The 16,944-nt window shown below is 38.7% G+C and overlaps 1 protein-coding gene across 14 annotated transcripts in view; it reads right to left on the reverse strand.

Annotated features, from left to right (window-relative positions):
- BBS9 (Bardet-Biedl syndrome 9) overlaps positions 1 to 16,944 on the reverse strand; it is a 557,785-nt gene that overhangs the window by 455,014 nt on the left and 85,827 nt on the right. For 13 of the 14 annotated variants that reach the window (XM_073008978.1, XM_073008977.1, XM_007981645.3 and 10 more), the window contains one exon: positions 16,516 to 16,580. The exons of the other annotated variant lie outside the window; for it this stretch is intronic. In XM_073008978.1, coding sequence (XP_072865079.1) covers positions 16,516 to 16,580 — 65 coding nt within the window. The remainder of the gene's footprint in view (positions 1 to 16,515; positions 16,581 to 16,944) is intronic. 14 annotated transcript variants of the gene reach the window in all.

Below are 16,944 nucleotides of genomic sequence, written 5' to 3' on the forward strand. Positions count from 1 at the left end.
GTCAACTGATCAAACTGTGTTCAAATGGGGTGAACGCTGAGTTGTAACCAATTCAGCTGTTTCTGTACCTCATTCCATTTTCTGTACATCTCTTTCATTTTTCTGTCTATAAATCTTCTACTACATGGCTGCACTGGAGTCTCTCTGAGCCTACTCTGGCTCAAGAGGCTGCCCAACTCACAAATTGTTCTTTGTTCAATTAAATGCTGTTAAATTTAATTTGGCTAAGGTTTTTCTTTTAACAGATGGTGTCAGAAGTGGGATCCAAAGTAGAGCTTCTAACAACCCCCACGAGAGCTGAGTGATCAAGTGAGGTACCCACTAGGCCTATTGTGTCCATTGCTCTCTCACAGCAACTGGGGATCATGGTAAGTTCTCTCTCAGATTCAGAAGCTCCACATATTTGTGTTTTGAGCTCTCCAAGTTTCTTTGAGCAAATTTCTGATCCAGACTGGGTTTGGAAGTCATGGCAGAAACCAGACTGAGTCTAGGATCAGACTGAATCCAAATATTATCTTGTATCCAGTTGGGGGCTTCTTATATCTGACTAGGTCAAAAAGAAACTGGCAGTAAATGGAAGTATTGCAGGGGGTATAAACTTTGGCTTTTGGAAATTTGCAGAAATTTCTGTGTTCTACTCCCTTTGTTTCATTTTTCTTGCACACTTAGGTAGGGAAAAGTCATTGGCTAGGTTGACCAAGGAGGTCTGAAAGCCAAAGCCAATATTTGAGGTAAAAATGGGAACTTTAGTTTCTGAAGAACTGAGTACCTTCCAGCTTACATGTGCATAAGTATTAGGCCCCAGCAGCAGCAAAGTCTTACAGAAATGGCAAAATCTTACTAAAGATAAGTTGCAAATGTGGAGTGTTCCAAATGAACAACACTGCACCAAAGATGTACATTTGAAAATGAAGATACCCCAAATAGTCTCATCTAGGGATGCCTATTGACCTGCAGAAGCTTCTAACATTTTTCAATTTTTTTTCTTTTTTGAGATGGACTCTCACTCCATTTTTGTATTTTTAGTAGAGATGGGGTTTCACCATGTTAGCCAGTATGGTCTCAACCTCCTGACCTCGTGATCTGCCCCCCCAGCCTCCCAAAGTTCTGGGATTACAGGCGTGAGCCCGCGAGTTGGCCAAATTTTTCAATATTTTTATTAAAAGACTCTTTATTAAAGGTAAATAAAAAGCTTAAGCAACTAATTGATAAGAAAAATTAAATGTGCTAATCTTTTGGCTTAGTTACTATCCTGAACCAAAGGTGAAAAGAAAGCTATCCTAGATAAAGTGTTTATAAATAAAGGCAGGCCCTCAGGCAAAACAGGCTTGCTTCTTTATCAGATGCAACCATGCTGAGTCCAGGCATAGAGAATGCTTTCTTCACTTCAATAGTGGAACCTATTCTTTAATGGGCTCCACTCATAACTCAGTAATTTTAGCTAACAAACAGTAGCTAAATTAAGAACACCTATTGAACTAAAATATGCCTTTCTGGAATTTAATTGGCTATCTTGAAACCTTCTGTAAAAGAAATTTACATCTATTAAGGAAACCACCATTTTTAAGGATGTCTGCCTGTGTATATTAGAAACTCTTACCATTGTTTTAAATTGGCATAAGTCGTATCTTTGATTAAAGTGTCTTTCTGGCCATCTTGTCTTAACTGAATTTTTATGGGAGCACCATTTTTTCCTTGATTTGAACAAATGATGATACAATATTTAGGCCTAAAATCTTAGCTATGTACTTATGGAATACAATCTTTGTTGTTTGGCCTAAGAGTCGTTATTTTAGAAATGCAAATTTGTTGCCTGGTTAACAATTGCTTAGGGTAATGAAACAAGTAACTAGAAGATTAATAGACCAAATAGGGAAAAGAAAAACTATTTAAAAGCCAGCAAATGAAAATCTTTCATGTCCATGTGTGTTATGTGTCTGTGATAATATTTGGTAAATAAAGCTAATTCTAAAATTGTTGCTAAAATAGGAATGGCTTCAAAATTATCAGTTAACTATAACAAGATATTTGCTTGATTGACTGTGAGCTGTTTTTGGTTTAGAGCCTCTGGATTTGGGGATCTGCATAGATGGGCACGACAAGGTCAAGAGGCATGTTCTTTTTTTTTTTATTTAGAGACAGAGCCTTCCTCTGTCACCCAGGCTGGAGTGCAGTGGCGCAATCTCGGCTCACTGCAAGCTCCACCTCCTGGGTTCAAGCCATTCTCCTGCCTCAGCCTCCAGAGTAGCTGGGACTACAGGCACCCGCCACCACGCCCTGCTAATTTTTTGTATTTTTTAGTAGAGACAAGGTTTCATGGTGTTAGCCAGGATGGTCTCAATCTCCTGACTTCATGATTTGACTGCCTCGGCCTCCCAAAGTGCTGGGATTACAGGTGTGAGCACCATGCTCAGCCTAGAGCCATGTTCTTAGTGCCTAGACCACCAGCTACAAGCCAGAACCAAGCCCAATATGCTCCCTTCTCCCCTGCTTTCCTGCTTGGGAGGGGTTGAATCCTCCAGATACACTCTTCACAACTCTGTCTTCTGTTCTGACCTCTGCACCTGGTATGTCAGGACTCAGAGAGGCCTTGACCTTCATAGGCCTCCTGAGTAACACAAGGCTACCTGGTACCCAGAATCACTAAGGGAAGACATTAAGGAGGGTACCTGTGTCATACTTTCAAAATTCTTTTCAGTAATTTAAAATCTTCAGGTTACGTTAAATTAAGTAATAATCATAAAATGTCTGAGTCATTTGTAAGTTAAAATATTGAAATATTAATTATTAAACATGAGTTTGTCTATATACGTTGACATTATGTTTCTGATACAGAAAAACTACATATATTTAGATCTGTTAAAAAACAATAATTTGAAGAACAATCAAACATATAAATATAGTTTTTATCTACCAATACTGATATAAAATTAGTTCAAAATTATTTTCTAGGGTTTTCATCAGAAATTAAGGTTACTAAGAGTTAAAATTTTACACAGGTTTGATAAATTTATGAGATTTTATTAAAATTAGCTTTAGTATTTATAATACACTAATACAAAAGTAAAATTTGATTTCTCTTTTGAACAAAAATTTTGTGTAGCATTTATTAATAAGACACAGTAAAATATTTTCATTCATGCGTTGAGTAAACTGCAAAAAGGGAAAAAAAACGAGGAGAAAGAAGAGACAGGTTCTATCATGCTGTCTTAGGTCTTATAATTGAAAGACTCAGTCTCGGCCGGGCGCGGTGGCTCAAGCCTGTAATCCCAGCACTTTGGGAGGCCGAGACGGGTGGATCGCAAGGTCAGGAGATCGAGACCATCCTGGCTAACACGGTGAAACCCCGTCTCTACTGAAAAATACGAAAAACTAGCCGGGCGAGGTGGCGGGCACCTGTAGTCCCAGCTACTCGGGAGGCTGAGGCAGGAGAATGGCGTGAACCTGGGAGGCAGAGCTTGCAGTGAGCTGAGATCCGGCCACTGCACTCCAGCCTGGGCGACAGAGCGAGACTCCGTCTCAAAAAAAAAAAAAAAAAAAAAAAAAAAAAGACTGAGTCTCCTCTATCAAAGAGTACAGGTTTTTTCTTTTAAAAAAAAAAAAAAAAGTCTTGTAAATATCACTTTGGCTAAATGAATGACCATTATTTTATGGTGACCTGTGATCCGATCTTAGTCAATTGTTATAAAACCTTTGACAATTTGACGGGCTTCCCAAAATCAAATTTCAGGTCAAAATTAAGTCTCTTTCAACATCTGGGATGCTACAGAGGGCACCTAAAGCAGCCAAAAGAGAGATAAACAGGATTATTTAAAGGCTAAATTACATGGGAAGCACTGTCAAACAAGAAATGATCTTTAATCTTCAAGTTATATTTTAATGAATATGTTACTAATATATGTTCCAAAATTATATGGGATTTCTAAAATTCTAGTATGTCTGGGCATATGCTATCAGTCATATTTATGGCTATTGTGTTAAGTTATTGTAGGCCATATAAATGACAAAATTTCCTTGTCAATTATGTCTTTAACTATAATCATTTAAAGTTATTTCCAGAGTTAATTGCTTAATTTTAATGCAGTTACTGAAAACTTTACAAGCACCTAAAATCCTAGAGTATCGTATCTTTAAGGAGGTGCATGAAAGGATAGAAAGGACCCTGACAAGCACTCTTGAATATGGGTTTCTGGTAACTTTAGGATCATATCAATTTGGATGGGGTAAGAATTCCCAGAACTTAAGGCTGAGTGCAGTGGCTCACGCTTGTACTCCCAGCACTTTGGGAGGCCGAGGCAGGCGGATCATGAGGTCAGGAGTTTGAGACCAGCCTGGCCAACACAGTGAACCCCATCTCTTCTAAAAATACAAAAATTAGCTGGACGTGGTGGCAGGCACCTGTAATCCCAGCTACCCAGGAGGCTGAGGCAGGAGAGTCGTTTGAACCTGGGAAACAGAGGTTGCAGTGAGCCGAGATTATGCCACTGCACTCCAGCCTGGGCAACAGAGCTAGACTACAACTCAAAAAAAGAAAAGAATTCCCAGAACTTTAATGAACAGACTGACTAGCTTATAAAACTGCAAAGCCAAGCAGGACAAAAATATTCAACACTAAGAAAATATTTTGCCAGATTTTCATGCTAAACCAGACAGTACTGAAATTGTTTATATATATGCAATGTGAACGAACTCCATGATCCAAGTCAAATTACCTAGAACTTTCAGTTATCGGAGGTGTAAATCTAAACTGGAGAAACAACTGTTATTTAAGAGGACATTAAGTCCAACATTAAGCATAGAGTCATGGAGAACCTGGACAGCCACCTTGTGCTTCTTGAGTCCTTAAAGCTTTTGTCATTAAAAGCTCTGCATTCTATGACTCATCATGGAAGAGATAAAATTATCCAAATTACAAAATGTATTAATTGGAATATGGCTGAATAGGAACAGCTCCGATCTGCAGCTCCCAGTGTGAGCGATGCAGAAGACAGGTAATTTCTGCATTTCCAAGTGAGCTACCTGGGTCATCTCACTGGGACTGGTTGGACAGTGCGTGCAGCCCATGGAGGGCAAGCCAAAGCAGGGGCTGGGGGGCACATCGCCTCACCCGGGAAGCACAAGGAGTTGGGGGATTTCCCTTTCCTAGCCAAGGGAAGCCGGGACAGACTGTATGTGGAAAAATGGGACACTCTCTCGCCCAAATACTGCCCTTTTCCAACGGTCTCAGCAAAGGGCACACCAGGAGATTATATCCCACGCCTGGCTAGGTGGGTCCCATTCCCACAGAGCCTTGCTCACTACTAGTGCAGCAGTCTGAGATCAACCTGCAAGGTAGCAGTCTGACAAGGGGAGGGGCGTCAGCCATTGCTGAGGCTTACGTAGGTAAACAAGGCGGCCAGGGGAAGCTTGAACTGGGTGGAGCCCACCACAGCTCAGCAAGGCCTGCTGCCTCTGTAGACTCCACCTCTGGGGGCAGGGCATAGCTGAACAAAAGGCAGCAGAAACTTCTGCAGACTTAAAAGTCCCTGTCTGACAGCTCTGAAGAGAGTAGTGGTTCTCCCAGCATGGTGTTTGGGCTCTGAAAACAGATAGACTGCCTCCTCAAGTGGGTCCCTGACCCCCAAGTAGCCTAACTGGGAGACACCTCCCAGTAAGGGCCGACTGACACCTCATACAGGCAGGCACCCCTCTGGGATGAAGCTTCCAGAGGAAGGATCAGGCAGCAATATTTGATGTTCTGCGATATTTGCTGTTCTGCAACCTCCGCTGGTGATACCCAGGCAAACAGGATCTGGAGTGGACCTCCGGCATATTCTAACATATTTGCAGCTGAGGGACCTGACTGTTAGAGGGAAAACTAACAAACAGAAAGGAACAGTATCAACATCAACAACAACAACAAAAGAATCCATCTGTAGGTCACCAACATCAAAGACCAAAGGTAGATAAAACCACAAAGATGGGGAGAAACCAGAGCAGAAAAGCTGAAAATTCTAAAAACCAGAGTGCCTCTTCTCCTCCAAAGGATCGCAGCTCCTCGCCAGCAATGGAACCAAGCTTGGCAGAGAATGAGTTTGACGAGATGAAAGAAGTAGGCTTCAGAAGGTAGGTAATAACAAACTTCTCAAAGCTAAAGGAGGATATTCAAACCCATGGCAAGGAAGCTAAAAACCTTGAAAAAAGATTAGATGAATGGCTAACTAGAATTAACAGTGTAGAAAAGACCTTAAATGACCTCATGAAGCTGAAAACCATGGCACAAGAACTACCTGACGCGTGCACAAGCTTCAGTAGCCGATTCGATCAAGTGGAAGAAAGGGTATCAGTGATTGAAGATCAAATTAATGAAATAAAGTGACAAGAGAAGTTTAGATTAAAGGGAGTAAAAAGAAATGAACAAAGTCTCAAGAAATATGGGACTACGTGAAAAGACCAAATCTATGTCTGACTGGTGTACCTGAAAGTGACAGGGAGAATGGAACCAAGTTGGAAAACACTCTGCAGGATGTTATCCAGGAGAACTTCCCCAACCTACCAAGGCAGGCCAACATTCAAATTCAGGAAATACAGAATGCCACAAAGATACTCCTCGAGAAGAGCAACTGTCAGATTCACCAAGGTTGAAATGGAGGAAAAATTGTTAAGGGCAGCCAGAGAGAAAGGTCGGGTTACCCACAAAGGGAAGCCCATCAGACTAACAGCAGATCTCTCGGCAGAAACTCTACAAGCCAGAAGAGAGTGGGGGCCAACATTCAACATTCTTAAAGAAAAGAATTTTCAACCCAGAATCTCATATCCAGCCAAATTAAGCTTCACAAGTAAAGGAGAAATAAAATCCTTTACAGACAAGCAAATGCTGAGCGATTTTGTCACCACCAGGCCTGCCTTAAAAGAGTTCCTGAAGGAAGCACTAAACATGGAAAGGAAAAACCAGTATCAGCCACGGCAAAAACATGCCAATTTGTAAAGACCATCATGCTAGGAAGAAACTGCATCAATTAACGAGTAAAATAACCAACTAACATCACGACAGGATTAAATTCACACATAACAATATTAACCTTAAATGTAAGTGGCCTAAATGACCCAATTAAAAGACACAGACTGGCAAATTGGATAAAGCGTCCAGACCTATCAGTGTGCTGTATGCAGGAGACCCACCTCACATGCAGAGACACACATAGGCTCAAAATAAAGGGATGGAGGAAGATCTACCAAACAAATAGAAAGCAAAAAAAAGCAGGGGTTGCAATCCTAGTCTCTGATAAAACAGACTTTAAATCAACAAAGATCAAAGGAGACAAAGAAGGCCATTACTTAATGGTAAAGGGATCAATTCAACAAGAAGAGCTAACTATCTTAAATATACATGCACACAATACAAGAGCACCTAGATTCATAAAGCAAGTTCTTAGAGACCTACAAATAGACTTAGAGTCCCAGACCATCATAATGTGAGACTTTAACACCCCACTATCAATATTAGACACATCAACGAGACAGAAAGCTAACAAGGATATCCAGGACTTCAACTCAGCTGTGCACCAAGCGTACCCAATAGACATCTAAAGAACTCTCCACCCCAAATCAACAGAAAATACATTCTTCTCGGCACCACATCACACCTATCCAAAAATTGACCACATAATTGGAAGTAAAACACTCCTCAGCAAATGCAAAAGAACAGAAATCATAACAAACTGTCTCTCAGACCACAGTGCAATCCAATTAGAACTCAGGATTAAGAAACTCACTCAAAACTGCACAACTACATGGAAACTGAACAACATGCTCCTGAATGACTACTGGGTACATAACAAAATGAAGGCAGAAATAAAGATGTTCTTGGAAACCAATGAGAACAAAGACACAACATACCAGAATCTCTGGGACACATTTAAAGCAGTGTGTAGAGGGAAATTTATAGCACTAAATGCCCAAAAGAGAAAGCAGGAGAGATCTAAAATAGACACCCTAACATCACAATTAAAAGAACTAGAGAAGCAAGAGCAAACATATTCAAAAGCTAACAGAAGGCAAGAAATAACTAAGATCAGAGTAGAACTGAAAGAGATAGAGACACAAAAAATCCTTCAAAAAAATCAACGAATCCAGGAGCTGGTTTTTTGAAAAGATCAACAAAATTGATAGACCACTAGCAAGACTGATAAAGAAGAAAAGACAGAAGAATCAAATAGATGCAATAAAAAATTACAAAGGGGATATCACCACCAATCCCACAGAAATACAAACTACCATCAGAGAATACTATAAACACCTCTATGCAAATAAACCAGAAAATCTAGAAGAAACTGATAAATTCCTGGAAATATACACCCTCCCAAGACTAAACCAGGAAGAAGTTGAATCTCTGAACAGACCAATACAGATTCTGAAATTGAGACAATAATTAAGAGCCTACCAACCAAAAAAACTCCAGGATCAGACGGATTCACAGCTGAATTCTACCATAGGTACAAACAGGAGCTGGTACCATACCTTCTGAAACTATTCCAATCAACAGAAAAAGAAGGAATCCTCCCTAACTCATTTTATGAGGCAAGTATCATCCTGATACCAAAGCCTGGCAGAGACACAACAAAAAAAGAAAATTTTAGACCAATATCCCTTATGAACATCGACACAAAAATCCTCAATAAAATACTGGCAAACCGAATCCAGCAGCACATCAAAAAGGTTATCCACCATGATCGAGTCAGCTTCATCCCTGGGATGCAAGGCTGGTTCAACATATGCAAATCAATAAACATAAATCCATCATATAAACAGAACCAATGACAAAAACCACGTAATTATCTCAATAGATGCAGAAAAGCTCTCTACAAAATTCAACAGCCCGTCATGCTAATAATAAACTTATAAACTTCATGCTCAAATAAACTAGGTATTGATGGAACGTATCTCAAAATAGTAAGAGCTACTTATGAAAAACCCACAGCCAATGTCATACTGAATGGGCAAAAACTGGAAGCACTCCCTTTGAAAACTGGCACAAAAGAGGGATGCCCTATTCAACATAGTGTTGGAAGTTCTGGCCAGGGCAATCAGGCAGGAGAAAGAAATAAAGGGTATTCAATTAGGAAAAGAGGAAATAAAATTGTCCCTGTTTACAGATGACATGATTGTATATTTAGAAAACCCCATCGTCTCAACCCAAAATCTCCTTAACACGATAAGCAACTTCAGCAAAGTCTCAGAATACAAAGTCAATGTGCAAAAATCACAAGCATTCCTATACACCAATAACAGACAGAGAGCCAAATCATGAGTGAACTCCCATTCACAATTGCTTCAAAGAGAATAAAATACCTAGGAATCCAACTTACAAGGGATGTGAAGGACTTCTTCAAGGAGAACTACAAACCACTGCTCAACGAAATACAAGAAGACACAAACAAATGGAAGAACATTCCATGCTCATGGATAGGAAGAATCAATATAGTTAAAATGGCCACACTGCCCAAGGTAATTTATAGATTCAATGCCATCACCATCGAGCTACCAATGACTTTCTTCACAGAATTGGAAAAAACCACTTTAAAGTTCATATGGAACCAAAAAAAGAACCCGCATTGCCAAGACAATCCTAAGCAAAAAGAATAAACTGGAGGCATCACGCTACCTGACTTCAAACTATACTACAAGCCTACAGTAACCAAAACAGCATGGTACTGGAACCAAAACACAGATATAGACCAATGGAACAGAACAGAGCCCTCAGAAATAACACCACACATCTACAGCCATCTGATCTTTGACAAATCTGACAAAAACAAGAAATACGGTAAGGATTCCCTATTTAATAAATGATGCTGGGAAAACTGGCTAGCCATATGCAGAAAGCTGAAACTGGATCCCTTCCTTACACCTTATACAAAATTAATTCAAGATGGATTAGAGACTTAAATGTTAGACCTAAAACCACAAAAACCCTAGAAGAAAACCTAGGCAATACCATTCAGGACATGGGCATGGGCAAGGACTTCATGATTAAAACACCAAAAGCAATGGCAACAAAAGCCAAAATTGACAAATGGGATCTCATTAAACTAAAAATCTTCTGCACAGCAAAAGAAACTACCATCAGAGTGAACAGGCAACCTACAGAATGGGAGAAAATTTTTGCAATCTACCCATCTGACAAAGCGCTAATATCCAGAATCTACAAAGAACTTAAACAAATTTACAAGAAAAAAACAAACAACCCCACCAAAAAGTGGGCAAAGAATATGAACAGACACTTCTCAAAAGAAGACATCTATGCAGCCAACAGACACATGAAAAAATGCTCATCATCACTGATCATCAGAGAAATGCAAATCAAAACCACACACCAGTTAGAATGATGATCATTAAAAAGTCAGGAAGCAACAGATGCTGGAGAGGATGTGAAGAAACAGGAACGGTTTTACACTGTTGGTGGGACTGTAAACTAGTTCAACCATTGTGGAAGACAGTGTAGCAATTCCTCAAGGATCTGGAACTAGAAATACCATTTGACCCAGTGATCCCATCACTGGGTATATACCCAAAGGATTATAAATCATGCTACTATAAAGACACATGTACACATATATTTTCTGCAGCACTATTCACAATAGCAAAGACTTGGAACCAACCCAAATGTCCAACAATAATAGACTGGATCAAGAAAATGTGGCCCATATACACCATGGAATAGTACACAGTCACAAAAAAGGATGAGTTCATATCCTTTGCAGGGACATGGATGAAGCTGGAAAGCATCATTCTGAGCAAACTATCACAAGGACAGGAAACCAAATACTGCATGTTCTCACTCGTAAGTGGGAATTGAACAATGAGAACACTTGGACACAGGGCAGGAACATCACATACTGGGGCCTGTCATGGGGTGGAGGGCAGGGGGAGGGATAGCATTAGGAGAAATACCTAATGTAAATGACAAGTTAATGGGTGCAGCAAACCAACATGGCACATGTATACCTATATAATAAACCTGCACGTTGTGCACATGTAACCTAGAACTTAAATTTTTTAAAAAGTATTAATTGGTATGGTGACTGTTCCATATTGCTAAAATAGTTTACAACCAATGTTTACCTGAAACCAAAATTTAAGGTACATTTCTGCTAGCTGATGAGCCATTTAAACATTTATAGAAAGATTTCATTCAATTGTCATTTTCAATGCATGTTTTCTGGTTGTATAAAAGCTTTCCCATGCAAGAGGGCTGATATTATAACATTAGCTCTATTTGTCAAAGTATATTTTCACCAGTTAAAGAAAGCTCTTCTCAGTCCACTTACTGAGGAAAATCAATCCCTTCAAAATCTAGAACCCAAGATTGAATCTTCTGAGAATACCAGAGAAAGGCTGCCCTTGACATCTACATTGCAGCAAAACTTTGCGACCTTGAAATTTTGAGCTAATAATCTCACAACTCAAAAGGGCCCCTCCACTCTTGGAACTGTACACACATTGGAAATCTTAAAGTAAAGCTAAACAGGAAAGTTTCTCCCCAGAAGAAGATGGCATCCATGATACAGACAGCTTTTTCTCAAGATCACGGATCAAGACTTCTCTGCTATCAGGAGAGTTTTACCTATTTTTTTCTTGCTTATGCTTCCATGAACAATAGAAGTGAAAAGAGGGTCTATTGTGTGCATTCACAGGGTATACTTTCATTTGTGAAGGATTTTGCAGCCAGCCTTATACATGGATAATCTTATGCCACGATAGATAAAAGATGAAGGCCTAATGCAGGTGAGAAGGTGAGAAATTTTAATGACACATTTGTTGCCTCATAATCGGTCAGAAACAGGACACTGGTCCACTCCTCTTAACCTACATCATAGGTTAAAGAGAACATTTCTAATAAGTCTTCATTCTTCTAAATAGGCATCATTTGTTAGGTCTCCTTTTCCATGGTTTGAAGTAAATGAGGTAATGATTAGAAATTTATCCCTCATGATAGGCTTTATAGCAGATTCTACCCTAAAGGCTACAGTCACATAACAGACTTTATATTCTCTTATGAAAGTTACGCTAAATAATAGAACTGCTCTAGATTACTTACTGGCTAAACAGCAGTATCTGTGCACTTGCTGGCATTTCTTGTTGACCATGGAGAAATGCATCACATTGGGCATTATAGAGATTCAGCTGTAGAGGACTAAGGAAGAGGCTGCTTATTTAAAACGAACAGACTCTTTATCTAGCTCATTCTTTGATCTATTTAATTTTAGTTGGTTTGGTTCATGGGGACCCTGGCATGAAGCATGCTCCAAACTCTAGGTATTATCCTTCTGATAATCAAAATAGTAATCTCCCTAGTGTGCTATATATTCTCTCAAAAGTTTTAAATGTTTGCATGCAGCCATCTCTAGAGTGCCACATGATCTCTCTTCAACTAGAAGGACACGAGCTTAAAAAGATGTGTGACCATGAGGGCACTGTAACCTATGAATGACATCCTAAGATCAGAAACCCAAAACTGATGTTAACTGAGAGTAGAATTAAGGCCCTAAGTTTTGGTCACACTTACCTATGTGAGAATCTGACTAAAAGGGGAAATTTTCAAAATAAAATTATGGAAGGCCATTGTTTTGGACTAAGCTCACGCACTAGGTCCCAACAGACAAGACCAAGACAAAATGAAGTCACTCATGCTAAATGTGACACAATCAAACTAATATCTCAAGGAAACACATAGCTCCTAGAACAGACCAGGTTTTGTTTTTCTCCTATAAACAGGACATTCCAGCATAAGGAAGTACCCTCTACTCTAACCTTTACAAAAAAAAAAAAAAAAACGTGAATTCCTTGTTCTGACCTTACAAAACCCACTGTTCTGCTATTTCCCAGTGGGTTTTGAGATGAAATAAGAACATTTACGATGGTGATAGTGACATCAATGACTAGTTGTGGTCAATCTCTCAAAATTGAGAGGATGACCAAGAGGGGAAAACTGTTAAATCAAGTTTAGCCTAAAGCTGCCTCCTTACATATTTTAAGTTCAGCCAAAAGGTTTCTCTGTACATAGTGAACTATAACCTAAACGGAGGTATAAATAGACTGTAACCTACTCTTGTGCCAATTACTGAGTTTTCGCCAAAGGAGGCCAATTGTTCAAACTATGTTCAAATAAGGTAAACATCAAGCTGTAACCAAGCTGACCGTTTCTGTACCTCATTCCATTTTCTGTATATCACTTACCCTTTTCTGTCTGTCACTTTCCTTTTTCTGTCTATAAATCATCTTCTACCATTTGGCTGCGGTGGAGTCTCTCCGAGCCTACTACGGTTCAAGAGGCTGCCCAATTCACAAATCATTCTTTGCTCAATTAAACTGTTAAATTTATTTGACTAAGATTTTTCTTTTAACAACATCTACAACCAGATCAATCCCTCTGAATAAGAAAAGCACTTATATACATGCCTGCTAGCCAAAATGCAAGCAGGGACATTAGGAACTCATGTCAATGAACATAGGTGTCAGCAGCCAATATTTAAACAAACTTGGCATGAAATGACATTAGGCTTTGTGTAAAAACTCCAAATGCATTGATACATCTTAAATTTCAGGTAATAGCACTTTAAAACTTAATAATGCAACTATGGAGAAAAACACAATTTTCCTCAGATAACTACCTGGGAATAAAATCAGTATTTGGAAATCTAATATTTCTGACCATTTTCTCCCTAAAAAGGCATCAGTGACATAATATTAAAGTTATTTACATAGGTTTCACCCTGGGATATATGGACTGAATATAGCATATACGATTATAGTCTACATAAAATTACTATAAAGTTTCAATTCGAAAATACATGAATATTCAAACATTTATGCAACAGGCCTTACTTAAACAAGATCTGATTTAAACCAAAAAATTCTCTGAAAAATCAAAGGTCACTTTGACAACAGTTTTCAGTGCAATTTTAGGTAACTGCTGAGCAATCTAAGGACGTTAAACGCAAAGCCATTACAGATTAAGTAAAGGTGCACTGCGTTAAATAACCAAGTTAAATTACATAAGCCTGTCAAAAGTAAAGAACCACATCTTTTTTGCCCTCCTCATGGAAACCATTAAAATTCTATAAATATGTCAGATGCTTAGTAAATGCTTCTTGAGAAGTACACATTTTTTTGGAAAACAATATTGAAAACAACATAATCAGTATGGCTTACACTCACACATCTGTAACCATTTATTCAGAAACTGAAGCCCATCAGAAAGAAATCTGAGATGCCATGTGATGCTTTCTCTTCACCAGAGTATGATAAGATAGGCCAACTTCAGGTCAGCAAGACCCTGCTTTTTCTCTATATTAAGCATACATTTGATGACACATAACCCACCAAAAAGAAGTTAGCAAAACAGCCGCTGACTATTAAGGGTTGTTAGGTATGTCCAGGAGACTGACCTTAGAAGGTCTCCTCTAGTTTGCCTCAAATCTTTTTTAGAAAACAAAAAATATTTGAGAAGGGAGCAGTTGAAGAAAAGGATGTCAAGTTCAGCTCACACGTTTGTCTGCTGACACTAGTGGTTTCACTTAAATTAGAAAATGTTTGTGCTTCCCCTGTTACAGTAAAAGCTAGGTAAAAGTTCAGTCTGGAACTTCAGGAAACATATTCAAGAGAACAAAAACATTAACTTCCCATGCTTCTCAATTTAAGCCAAGCCAGGAAAAATATACAAATTGTCAGCCCACAAATATCAAAAGAGGCTGAAGAAATGAGAGACAGAGGGAAGTGAGGTGGGGCAAAAGAGAATGTAGTTTGGACAACTCTTGGTGCCCAGAGAATACAAAGCTTTTAAATGAACACAAAGAATAAAAGAGCAATAATATCACCATTCCCATAGCAAATAACTTTCTTTTTCAACACTTACTTGAAGGAGGATACCAATGTGCCATAAACAAATTGTCACCTACTATGCCAGTTTCTTTCAGTAGGTTTTTTTGATAAGTACACATTTTATCCCTTGTCTGTGCTCTAAGCCCCAGTGGAACTCCAGAGGCGTCTCTTTCTGGCCCATAGTTGGAGCAAGACCAGGGAAGGCCTAGTGTCTAATCGAATTTCTAGTTTCTAAGATACCCTCCTCTCTGCCCTGCTTAGCGTCCCCCATGGAGCCTTCAGAAGGAACTAATTCCCAAAGAAGTATTCCGGGTAACTATAACTGTAGGCAAGTTCTCCTCCATGGCTTGTGTATCCCACTTAGAAAAATAACAGGCTTACGGTCAAAAACAGAGGAACAACTAGACCCATGCAATAAAGTAACCTATATCATATGATAATACCTTCTCCATTTACTCTGGCATACTAAATAAATGCCCTGTCACTAGGAGAAGCAACATGAAACCATGTCCTTTACCATAAAATCAATGACAGCACACTTTATCAGGCCTCTGACATAAACAGAGTGGGAAATAAAATGATAGTGTAACAGAGAAGGGGACGAAAACAGCACATAGTGAAGAATAATAAAGAAAGTCACTGTCAGTTGCCTCAGCACTACCCAGAAATTTCTTCATCCATTCATTCAACAAGTATTTACTGGATGTCTACCACACACCACGCCAGGTTAGCAAGCCTGCCTTAGAAATCTAAAAGATCTTCACCCTGAAAAGAGACTGCCTAAGAATTTCCAACTCAGTGAGTAAATATGCATCATTACTCAAATTGAAAGCAAAATACAAAGAAAGCCCAAATCAAGAGAATAAGTCTGAGAAATCCAAATCCTAGAAGCTAACATTTACAGCAAGCTCCAAAGGAGAGGATCTCTGGTATAAAGAACAGCCTCACAGACACTTAGTTTTCTCATACCCATAAAAAAATGCCTCCAACACTGATATCCATTAAAATAACTCTAAACTTGAACTAAACTTACCTAATAACTGAAATAAAAATTTTTAAGTTATATCTTACATTTAATAAAGGCCAAAATAAAATATAATGAAAACCAAACCACATACTATAATTTTAATAAAAACCAAACCACATACTATACTTGTACCCACAGAACCATGTCAGAGAATAAAACCTGATGAAGCCTGACTAAGTGAAGACAACCAAAAACCAAGAAATTGGAACTGTAAAGAGAAAATACTTGAGGTTCACCAAAGAAAATGTACTTCAAACCACTATGACTTAGCATCTAATCAATTTTGTTATTGTAGAACATTTCTTAAGACTCAAGTGTCCTAAGTACCCAGAATTGGCCTATATTAGTCACAGGCAATCCTGGAAACAATTCTGGAGAGGCAGGTGATTAAGAGGAATCCTCTGCTAGAAAGATACGTATACACAGAAACAGTAGACCGTGAAAATGTAATAGTCTAAGTATCTGAAAGAATAAATGAAAAATGGGAAAATGCTAACCAAGACAAGAAAATATTCAACTAAATGTTTTGTGTTCTCTACCAAGTAGGCACTAGAGAATATCTATTCTAATATAACATTAAGCCCAATTTGTAATATAAATTCTACATTGGTAAAAATGTTTCTTACCTGAGACAGAGTAGACACAAAGTTTTCTAGAATGTAACACAGCCAAATGTAGCATTTCAGTACCTCTGAAAAACAGAGAAAGTTTTTAAAGTTTTCCAATATTAGTTTTAGATATAACCAAAAAGTTGTAAAATAATTTCAAAAACATCTCATAACCACAGCCACTGTGAGTAAACAAAACAATTCATTAGATAACATTCTAAACTGAAAAATAAATATAATGATAAACAACCAATCTGACAACCCAGATGCTCAAGTACTCTGCCTCAAGGCACGGCCTTCAGATTGAAGCCAACAGAGCTTCCAAAAAAAAGTCAGATCTCAGGTCCCTCCCTAAGTGCTATTTCTTTCAATAAAGAAATCCAAGTTCTAGTCCTGGCTTTCTGACTAATTCACCTGTGACTTTGGGCAAGTCACTTAAATCTCCCT

This window comes from Chlorocebus sabaeus, chromosome 21, assembly GCF_047675955.1.
Source record: "Chlorocebus sabaeus isolate Y175 chromosome 21, mChlSab1.0.hap1, whole genome shotgun sequence".
NCBI lineage: Eukaryota > Metazoa > Chordata > Mammalia > Primates > Cercopithecidae > Chlorocebus > Chlorocebus sabaeus.